Below are 11,833 nucleotides of genomic sequence, written 5' to 3' on the forward strand. Positions count from 1 at the left end.
CAGCCATAACCACTGCTCCAGTGTTATCAATGCCAAATTTTCAAAAAACATTTGTGTTGAAATGTGATGCATCCGGCAAGGGGCTCGGGGCTGTGTTGATGCAAGACCACAAGCCAATTGCATTCTACATCAAAGCCTTGTCGGAACAAAATTTGATTAAGTCAACTTATGAGAAAGAACTAATGGCTCTAGTATTGGCAATAAGACACTGGAGACCGTACTTGATTGGGAGAAAGTTACAGATCAACACAGCTTGAGGCACCTCTTGGATCAACCCATTACCACCCCAGCTCAACAGCAGTGGTTAGCCAAGTTATTGGGATATGAATTCATCATTGTTTATAAACCAAGAGCAATCAACAAGGCAGCAAATGCATTATCCCGTAGAGAAGAAGAAATGGAGTGTCAGATTCTTACAATGCCAGTCTGGCTGGATTTGGATAGATTAAATTCAGAGGTGTGAAGGATAAAGAGTTGCAGAAAATATTGACGGACTTGGCGGAAGACCCAAACTCTCATCCTCACTACCAGCTGATTCAGAACAAGTTGTTCTTTCATGGAAAGTTGGTAATTCCTACTACATCGTCCCTTATTCCAATTCTGCTGAAGGAATTTCATTCTACTGTGGTTGGAGGACACTCTGGGGCTTATAGAACTTATAGGAGGCTGGCAGGGAATGTTTACTGGAAGGGTATGATGAAGACGGTGCAGAATTTTGTTAAAGGGTGCGAGGTGTGTCAACGAAATAAATATCAAGCTACTAATCCAGCCGGATTACTCCAACCGCTACCCATTCCTATGGCAATTTGGGAAGACATCTCCATGGATTTTATTACAGGTCTTCCAAGATCGCATGGTTTGGATGTATACTGGTTGTAATTGACAGACTCTCCAAATATTCGCATTTTATGGGGCTGAGACATCCCTTTTCAGCTGAAGTGGTTGCTGAGATGTTTACCAAGGAGGTTGTAAAGCTGCATGGTATACCCCAATCCATAGTAAGTGATCGTGATCCCATATTTTTGAGTAATTTTTGGCAGGAGCTGTTCAATATGCAGGGAACTCAATTGAAAATGAGCACATCTTACCATCCAGAAACGGATGGGCAGACAGAGGTCTTAAACCGATGCCTGGAGACCTATCTGCGTTGTTTTTTATTCAGAGCAACCACGCCAGTGGAGCAAGTACCTACATTGGGCTGAATACTGGTTCAATACCAACTTCCATGCTTCTACGGGTTCAACCCCTTTCGAGGTGGTGTATGGGAGACCCCCACCTTCTATTGTTAAATTTCTACCAGGTGAAATAACAACAAAGTTCACAATCTAAAAAGGGCTCAACAAAAGATGGTTAAGGCCGCTAACAATCGTAGGAGAGATGTGAACTTTGAAGTTGGAGAATGGGTTTATTTGAAATACAGACCCCACAGGCAGGTTTCTACGCAATCCAAAGTGGTTCCTAAACTCGCAGCACGTTACTATGGGCCATTCAAGATAATTGCAAAAATCGGAAAGGTAGCTTATAAACTACAACTACCAGAAGGAGCTAGAGTGCATCCTGTTTTTCATGTCTCTCTACTCAAGAAAGCAATAGGAGACAGCTTGGCATCCGTCCAGATTCCACAAGATTTCAAATATGAAGATCTACCTTTCGAGCCTGTCGCAATACTCCAATGTCGGGAATTGAAGGAAGGGGCTGGGACAAAACAGCAAGTCCTTGTGCAATGGAAGGGATTTTCTGAAGAAGAAGCTACTTGGGTTGAACTTGAAGAATTCCAGAATCAATTTCCAAATTATGACCTTGAGGACAAGGCCAAAGTCAACGAAGGAAGTATTGATAGAGATTGTCTGCAATTGGGTTGTCCTGTGGCCATAGATGGACCGAGACAGATGAAGGTCTATTCTAGAAGAAAATTTAAAGGGATCGTAAGCACCGCAGAGATATTCCAGTAGTACAGGAGGTCGTTACAGTAGCGGAAATAAAGGGAAAGGACAGGACAGATGGCAGGGAGAGAAAATGAGCAATCATTAGTGTAATGAGTATATATCATAGAAGAGGAGAGAGAATAGGTGTGCTGTATTTTTTTGTTTACTTCAGCATATGCTGGGCAGGGAATTTCAGGGAGGGAATTCTTTGAGTGATCTGTTATACCTATTTCTGCAAGTTAGTCCCTTAAAGGCTCTATCAGTTGTCCACAACTAATGCTATAAACAAACCAATGTCATAATTTAACATCCATAAGTACTGAGTTATTGTAATAAGCCCAAAGAATCACTGCACCAAGATCAGGACTGTAAATGGACCAAGCTGCTGTGAGATATTCAAGGCTTAGGTATATAAAAGTTCAACTAGGCTGGACTCGTCTTTAAATGAGCCAAGTTTGAGGCTAAGTTTTACGCTAATTAATGAACCAAAATATATTCGGTTCATTAAAGCTCAAACGCTCGTTTATTTATAGATTTGTGAATATGCTCGTTCAACTAAAATTATTTAGTTTTGAACTTGTTACTTTGAACTAAGAAATCATTAGAATTATAAATGAGACGAGCTGCTTGGAAGCCAATTGAGACTTAGCTCAATAAAAAGCTTGCCTCATTTGCCAAAAAAACCCTTGAGCTTCTTGGTATTCAGCTTAAGTTTGAAGTGGATTAAAGATTGAGAGCGAAAAACTTTGATAAACCAAACTTGAGATCTTCAACACTCAGCTCAGCTCAATTAAGGTTCTTTTTTACACCCCTAACCAAAATGTACACATCTGCAATGATCAACTAGGCAGTAGGGAGTAAAATACCATAAATTGGAGTATTTTCAGTTATACAGGATTTAATAACAACATAAGCTCTAGAATAATGGGGAGGTGGCATTTCATGTACTTTCTTTTACTTCCATAAAAAAAAAAAAAGCAAGCAAGCAAGAAAAACTAAAAACACCCCTGCTATAGTCCCCCCCCCCCGAAAAATAAAAAATAAAAAAGGCTGCTAGTCCAAGTCCTCTAGCTTTTTTCTTTTTCTTTTTTCAAGAAACATAGCAAAAAACAAGAATACTAGTAACTCCTATATTTTAGAATGCAAAATTCAATCACATTAGAACAAATGAATTGGTCTACAGAACCCAGGTGGATGCAAATCTAGTAACTCTAATAAGGGTGTTAGGATTGGAGCCTTGTGCACTTTCTCCGACAAATGCCTTAACAACAATGGACTTGCTTAACATGTTAGAAAATCTATATATATAATTATTTAATCACTGAATTTAGATCTATTGTAAAACAATTTTGGAGATTTTTTTTAAAATAAAGCTAAAAGATTTAAGGTGTGTGTTATGGAGAGTTGTCCGATTCAATTTAGGATTTGTTTCTAAATAAGCAGAATAATCTATGTTTATATATTCCATTTAGTTGGAGAATCCCTTAATTTACGGTCTCATGTCATATACGCCTTGAGATTCCATTATAAATAGCGAACTTATGTATTATGAGATACAAAATATAATTAAATAAAAATGTAGCTGTTTGGGCTTTTTTGTCTGTTAACATAGGCTCTCATAACTGAACCACATAAATCTCTTTTATTATTTTCTTTTCTCTTCTAGTATTCTACTTTAACATGGTATTAGAGCAGTCAATTCATTAAGGTTTGAGTACTATTCACAGGTGCTATTTATTGTTACAGTTTTTCGGTATGATTCTCGAGTATTGTTCAAAGGAAAATATTCTAGGTCCCCACGAGCTATTTGGGTAAAGATCCACCTATATCTTTTTTCCCTCATCGGCATCGCTTTTGGAAGGGACGTGCAACCCCATGAGTTGTTTTACCTTGGTGTTCCCTCATTGACTTCACCTTTGGAAAGGGATTGAATTGTTTGTGTTGTGCCTTTGTGCAACGTTTCTAAATACTATACTATTACTTTGAGGCTATTGTGCATTCTAATGGATGCTTTGTAACTTCGTGTGTTGTAGGCTTGTAGCCCTATATTTCAGTGCATCTAATTGCTTCTGTCTTAAGGATTGCTACACCTATTCTCATGGAAGTTTTATAACAAGTTGGACATCAAGTTCTTGTGTTGGGTTATCAAGAAGTTTTTGGCTTCTACATGGAATCTCATCAAGGAGAAGTATTGGAATTGATGAAAGCTATATGCTCCAGCTTAAGGGAGTGTTATGGAGTTATTCCTATTTATGGCAGGATTTGTATCCTAATAATTTATGTTGATATTTTTCTATATAGTTGGAGAATCACTTAATTTATGGTACAACATAATATTTGTCTTGGGTCTCTATTATAAATAGAAAAGCTTATGTATTATGAGATATGGAGTACAATTAAATAAAATGAACCCTTTGAGGATCTATATATATCTGTGGACATAGGCAACTATGATCATAGCTGAACCACGTTAAATGTTCTCTCTTATTTTCTTTTTTCTCCTCTACAATTCTAACTTTAATGGTGTCCATAAATATTCCAATTATTAATGCTAGCACATTAAAAACATCCACCTATATGCATAATCCATGATAATGACAAATTCCCAAATCCTTCTATTTTTCTTTATTAGTATTGATGATACACCTAAATTCATCAAAATATCAAAGTGGGATTGCATTTAAAGAACTAAAATTGGAAGGGGGGGGGGGGGACCAAATATACGTGAATAAAGAAAACAAAACCTTAAATTCAGTTCAGTGGTTCTATGGTTCAATACAAATATAAAATTAAAATTGCGAACATTTCTTTGTTCAATAACAGAAGATGCAAAAAAAGAAAAAATCTCTGCCACAAAATTAGAAGTCATAAAAATGATGACACCATAAAAACAAAGGCTAACTCAATCCTGTACCAGAATCCTCTTAACTAAGCTATTTGAGTTCATTTGTCAACACTCGACAGAAAAAAAATAATAAGAAGATGAAGAAGAGGAAAAAGGATATGGTGGTCCAGCAAAAGACAAAATCAGATATGCCATGTTCAACTACCTGGGCTGGATAAGATGAAAACTTCAATATTCCATCTCATTTCAGAGTCAACTAAACATTTCTAACCACAATAAACCCTAGAGCCCACCACACTAATCTGAAAAACAACTGAACATTTCACTGTTTCTTAGCAATATTTAATATGCTACGCATTGAGTTTATATTAAAGGGAGTTCCATTGCAAAGAACCTGAGCAGCCAGCTGCTTCCTTTTCCAGATTAACATATAGTCTAGCCTAAATTACTACCCTCTCAGCATTGTTACTTAGTTTCACTCTTCATTTTATCCTGCAATACACACTACAGAGAGAAGCAATGATTAAAGGAAAAACCTCTAATTATTTGCTCTCACACCCATTCCTAGTCCCATATCTGAGATGAATCAACAGAAAACAGATTATGGGCAAAGCACTGAAGTTCTTGAAAGTCTAGTAACAGAGATTTATGCAACCAATTAATAATTTCCTTTAAATAGATTGGCAAAAGAGTAGTCAAGGCCTCCACGCCAAAGGAGAGAGTTAAGCAACAAGTTAAGCTACATATCAGCTAAGGCAGTAAACTTTTGATTTCGAATGCGTCAGTTAGATGAATGGCAAAATATAAATAGCTCGTGTGTGTTTACCCTACCTCATTGGCAATGCCATACTTCGCACAGTCAATGGCAAGCCGAGTTGCACGCCCAATACTTTCTTTTGTCCTTGATAAAGTCTCTATCATCCCCTCAAAAGCATCACGAGCTACAGCAGCCTCAGTTCCACCACTTAGAGAGCCTCCAACACCCCTGTGTCCAGAACTAACTCTTTGCTCATCAATTTCTTCAGCTTCCACTTGGTTGTGTGATGCTGATTGATGACCATGAGTAGAAGGAGAAACTACATTTGTGCGTTGTTGAAAGCCCTGTAGATCAATATGTAATGCAGTGCTGGTGCCAGATAAAAAAGGTTGGACTGATGAGGGAGTGGGACTTATTCCCTGTGGATCACTGATGGATATAAAAGAATTATGGTTTCCAAGAGAGAAATGTTGTGAGTGAGCTTCTCTCCTCTTGGCTTGAGCAGCTGCAATAAGGTGTTTCATGGACATAACAGAATCTGGAGTCTTAGAATCAACCAATGCAATGTCTCTACCTTCTGTACCGCCTTCCTGTCTGCAATAATGCAAGAGCATACCATATAGTCATTTGTCAAATCGAATAACATGCATATGATAGAATCAAGAAAATACAATACAATATAATTCAAGCATTTCACCAGGCAAAGGATTATACTCTGTTGATGGTTCTGTTAAAACAGCAGGCTCGCTCATTCGTGCTTTTGGAGTATTTTTAGGTCTTTCTCCAGATATACTTGGTCTATTTCTTTGACTCATCACATTATTTTGAGAAGAGTGCAAACTATCAGGAACCAAACCCAAAACTTTTGTTGACCCAGACTGGGCTTTTTTCAGAGAACTGCCATTGGAGGCTTTAGATAAAGGTTTTGAAGCTTTATGTTGTTCCACAGCTGGTCTGGTGACAGGAAGCGAATGAGGAGACCTCTTGGGGGAACTCAACATTAATTTGGAGTCACAAGTATCAGGCCTCTTCACACTTTTCAGACGGCTAGGTGAAAGAGATTCATCACGCAATTGTGAAGATAATTCCCTTGAACTGCTTTTCTCAAATCTGACAGAGCCTTCAACGCTTGCCTGAACATTAACAGAGCTTCCCTGCTGATTATTAATGGAACCCACAAAACATGGGTCAGTTCTTGTAGAAGTGTCCAAAACAGATGGAAGTGCTCTATCACTTTTGGTGGATCCTCCATGAATTGGAGTTTTGGGCTCTTCCCCTTCATCATCATCATCATCATAGAGACAAACAGCTCTCCTTCTTTTGGGCACTTGATTAACCGGAACTCTAGCATTATTAGAAGTTGAGTCAATCTTCAGCTCCACAGAACCTTTTTCAGTCTTATCATTGGAATTAAGTGAAGCAGAGTCAGACATTGCCTCCATGGCCCGCCTACGACGTTTTGATACAGGCAGCACAGCTTCATCACTAGAAACATCAGATTTAACTTTTCCTGCTTGAGCAGAAACATCAGATTTAGCTTTACTCATTTGGGCAGATGCATCAGATTTAACTTTGCCAGCTAATGTAGCAACATCAGATTTAGCTTTACACATTTGTATGGAGACATCGGGTTTAACTTTGCCTGTTCTGGAAGAAACATCAGATTTATTTTTTGCCACTTGAGCAGAACCACCAAATTTCCCTTTTCCTGTTTGGGCTCCTAATGCCAAAAGGATTTCTCTTTTTTCCTGTGATTTGGACTGGTTGACTGCATTGGAACTTGGAGAATCACTCCTAACACTTTCTGTGATAGATTCCTTAGCAGCTGCATCCCCCACACCTAAATGCTTAGGCCTTTTCACAGGATGTAAAGCTTCACTTGCTTTTCCAAGTGCAGATTGGGCCCTCTTTTTCTTATCAGAGATCTCATCAATGGAATTCAATATATTTTCCTGCATACAATCAGGCACCATAGAACTTTTTTTGCCTTTTTCATGTTCATTTGCTTTTTTTTGTCTGATTTCAAAATCTGATTTAACATCTTCAGAAACTGGTTTAATAGCATCAGGAGAAAACCCGCTAATGGTGCCACCAGAAGCATTTTTTTCTTTCATCCCATCTTTCTCTTCTTTGCCATTATCAGGGAGGAAAGTGACACAGCTCCCAGGACTATTGTTTTTATGCCCCTTAATAGCAACTTCAGGTTTCCTCTTTGTTTCCATAGCCATACTCTTGGACTTATGACCATTTGCCCAAGCCCTCTCAGCAATTCCAGGGCTCTTTGCACAAGTAACATCTTCATGTACATCACCAGACTCTCCATCCTTTGCATGTGAAGGATCATCCAAACAAGATGTAGACAATACTACCTGCATCTGCTCACCATTGGATATTTTAACTTTCTCCTCCAATGAGATAAATGAATTATCATTTACATCAGCTGAGACAGAAGGCCTTAAATCATATTCAGTCTGGCTTAGTCTATGTGAACAATGCTTCAATTTGGAACCAAAATCACCTTCCTCATCCCCTGTTTCTCTTTTGGTTCCACTTGTCCCCAAGTCATTATTTGATTCAAGAACCATCTCATCTTCTATTCCATCAACAGATGCAGCATCACAGCCACGTGCTGCTCTATCAGTACCGCGAATACCACTTGACTTTTCCTTCTGTAATTCTTGAAATGCTGCAGAAATTTCCTTCACAGCTTGGGCAAAATACTTAGTTTTACCTTGACATCGAGCTGACAATTTATTCATCAATTCACTTGTAAATACCTGAATATCAGTAGGTGCAACAAACGCTCTGCAGGAAGATTAAAAAAGGGAATGAATTAAGAAGGTCCAACACAAGTGTTCAATAAACCTAATCAATGAGGAGTGAAGTATCTTGCCCTTGAGCAAGTGCTATATGGAGGCAAATCAAACTACTGCATTTTTCATCGTCCTGGCTAGTAAATGGCTTGACTAGTACAAAAATAAATTACAATAACATATTAATCTAGATACAATATACTTAATATATCTTTTTTTTGTTTGTTTGTTGATCACTGTTTGATTCCTTATTTGACAAAATATTTTAAAAAATTACAATTTATAGAGGTAACGTTGTCCAGAGTTTTTCTAAAAAGAACCATGTAGTTGGGAGGTAACAATGACAGTGGGAAAAGCTTTCACAGAAGGTAGGGTCTGGTTGCTTGCCTTGGCTTGATCTGATCTATAAAGAAATTGTTCTATTCCAACAATAGATAACTAAGTTCCCTAGTTAAAGCAAAATACAACATGCAAAAAAATTAAAATAAAATAAAATCAATTATAGAAAACAAATTTTATCTAAGTTCTTAATAATTAATAGCAGAAAAACATTCATCTAACTGTAAACCAAATATATTTGTGGGCTTCATAGACTTCGCTTCAAATGGTAATGTCCCCACAAATGCCCACACAGAGAAGAGGGAAAAAGGGAACAAATAAATAGAGCAATCTTGGGTCAAAACAAACAGAAATAGAGCAATCTATGTGTGCCATCATAAAGAGGAAGAGTCAAAGAGGTTGAAGCAATCAGAAATAACGTGTCCTGCGTGCAAATACAATCTAGTTAAACTTTTAAATAAAATATTGGCAACAACCAACTACATATAGTAACCCAATTTTATGCTTATAACATCAATGTAACCATATAAAATGAAAACAAGAAAAGCAATAAACATAAGTGAACCAATGAAAATTCGGTAAGGTTAGTTTTATTCCAAGCATTCACTATGTTCTAACAAATTACTCAATTCAAATTTTTTACAAGCGCACACTCTTCTTAATTTTAAGTATATATAGGTATATAAAAACTTACATTTCTTCAGTTCCAAAAAACTGGACAAAATATTTCTTAGGATCGGGGGCTCGGTCCCAATCTTCTGGGCGGCTTATCTGAAAATAAAAAATAAATAAACAACATAAGACTCAAACACTTGCCAAGTTGACATACAACTTCAAAAGTTCTTGAACATAGGCCAAATTGTCAACTAAAGAGAGTTCTTAATTGAAATTTTCAAGTATGGTAACGCTAACTAATTATTTACTTTAGACCAACATATAACCGAGAAAGCTAGTAGCCAGAAGAAGAAAAAGTAAAAGGGAAGGAGAGAGGAAAAAAATTATAAAAAAAAGAAAGAAATAGACAGAAAACCAGAGAAAGAGAGATAGAGAAAGATCAATTTCTAATTTATCCATTATAGTCACCACATACAAACTCACAGTGAAATCATAAAAAGGATGTTATTTGCCCAAATCTTCAACAAAAAATGCACTAAACAGTGTATTTTTAATAAAAACAAGAACCAGAATCATTTAAAATTTACCATCAAATCAAAGTATGCAAGGAAACAAATTTCAAAAGCACATTGTAACAACTTCATATCAATGAGAAATCACTTGACATTCCCAAAAGCTAATCAATTACCAAGAAATAAAAAAGCTCAGGAAATCCTAACAGGAAAATTAAATCAAATGAAACCAAAAACGTAAAAAGGAAGAACGGCCAATTAAATAACTTCAGTTACAGGAATATGACAGCTATAACCCAGTTCCCAAAAGATGACAAAAAATAAATAAATAAAACCCAAAAATAAATTGCAGAAACATGAATGATCCCAGAAATAGCAACAGCAACTACCAATGTATTAGAGTACTCGACAGAGTGCATCTTGAAAACGATAATTCTCACACAACGAACAATTCTATATGCAAAAAAAAAATGCATAGAACTAACATTTAAACCAAAATGAATCAAAATCCTTCGGACAAGTTCACAGCGCACTACAAAAGTCGGTAATAGACAAATTAGCAAACGAACTATTGAACAGCAGTCTCATATTTAATTTATAATTTGATAAGCAAACAGATAATCAAAAAGCTGTTATCTAGATGAAGCAATTGATCGAGATTGAAACGGGACAAGGAAAAGAAAAAAAATACCTTGGCAGGCCAAGCAGGGAACCCCTTGACTTTAGCAAGAACGAGATCCCCCAAACTCAATTGATTCTTAGCCTTAGCCTTGTTCGCTCCTTTTTTACGCCCCGGTGCCATATGCGTTACTGTTGTCCTTACTCTTGTCGATTACAAAAGCACGGAAAAAAGGACAGCGGTGGTAGAAATAAAGAGACCTTAATCAAGAGAAGAAAAAGCACCAATCAAATTGTAGAATCGAATCAAATGGAAAAACCCTAGAGAAACAACTCGAATGATTCTCGCCGGAGAATTCGCCGGCGGTGAATAGCCGGTTAGGGTTCCGGCGACGGAAAGGCTAGGGCATCGAAGGAGGAGAAACAGAGCGAGGTATGCATAGAGAATTGTGGATAAGAGGCTGTAGAGCGATCGCTGGCTTCGGGTAGATATCAAGGCGGTCGAGCGAGGCAAGGGAAGGAATAGATTTTGGAAGAGATGGGGCTTGGAGGCCTTGGACGTAGGGAAGCATTGGATTGGGGCTGTTTGGTAATTTTACTGAGATCTTCTAAGCGGACTCGTAATGGGTTTGTCGGCTTTGCGAAGCTTCTGCGCGGTTAAATTAGCGGTAATTGTAAATAACAAGGTTATATTCATTTTACCATTTTAAAATTTTTTGAAAAAAAAAATGAAGCATCATATGATTAATGAAGCCTTGCGCTGTGTTTGGAAAAAAAAAATTAGGGAAGAACGAAAATAAGTAGTGAAAAATAAAGAGTAGTACGTTCTCTTTTATTATTTTTTTTATTTTTATTTAGACATAAGAAAAATAAATGAGAAAAGAATGAAAATAAAGCTATTTACCTTATTTGAAGATAGAAAAATAAAAGGAAAAATTTATAATTAATTTAAATTTTATCATATATTAAAAAAAAAAACAAATGATCTTAAATGGTAATTTTATAATTTTGATATACAAAGTATACTTTCCCCTCCTAACTTTGATATTTTCTCTCCAATTTGGAGAGAAAATAACAAGGGAAAACTAAAACTTATTTTCCTTCCCTTTTTTATTTTTTCTTTTTTAAATAAGAGAAAATATTAATCATTTTTTATTTTTTTCAACTTATTTTTCTTTTCCTTTATTTTCCACCAATCCAAATAAAATGTTAGAGAAAAGTAACTCTTAGAGTTGAAGAGGACCATTAAAAATCAATTATATAAAAACAAACAATAAAAACTCGGTTTTGCGATACAGACAACTGCACATTATCCTAGCTAGGGATCCAATAAAACTAAACAACAATAAAAGATCTCCATGAGTAATCAATCTGATCACCAAGAGCATGAATCTCTCGAGAGCAACATA

At 36.6% G+C, this 11,833-nt stretch overlaps 1 protein-coding gene across 3 annotated transcripts in view; it reads right to left on the reverse strand.

Annotated features, from left to right (window-relative positions):
- Positions 1–11,008, reverse strand: part of LOC110626657 (ENHANCER OF AG-4 protein 2) — a 25,840-nt gene extending 14,832 nt beyond the window's left edge. For all 3 annotated transcript variants that reach the window (XR_002489754.2, XR_002489753.2, XM_021772695.2), the window contains exons 1-4: positions 10,498–11,008; positions 9,374–9,450; positions 6,242–8,332; positions 5,602–6,121 (exon numbers count right to left, since the gene is read on the reverse strand). Coding sequence is in view for 1 of the 3 variants with exons in the window: in XM_021772695.2 (XP_021628387.1) it covers positions 5,602–6,121; positions 6,242–8,332; positions 9,374–9,450; positions 10,498–10,608 (2,799 nt within the window). In the remaining 2 variants the exon portion in view is untranslated. The remainder of the gene's footprint in view (positions 1–5,601; positions 6,122–6,241; positions 8,333–9,373; positions 9,451–10,497) is intronic.
- Positions 11,009–11,833: the final 825 nt, after the last annotated feature.

The sequence above is a fragment of the Manihot esculenta genome, chromosome 11 (genome assembly GCF_001659605.2).
Source record: "Manihot esculenta cultivar AM560-2 chromosome 11, M.esculenta_v8, whole genome shotgun sequence".
Lineage (NCBI taxonomy): Eukaryota > Viridiplantae > Streptophyta > Magnoliopsida > Malpighiales > Euphorbiaceae > Manihot > Manihot esculenta.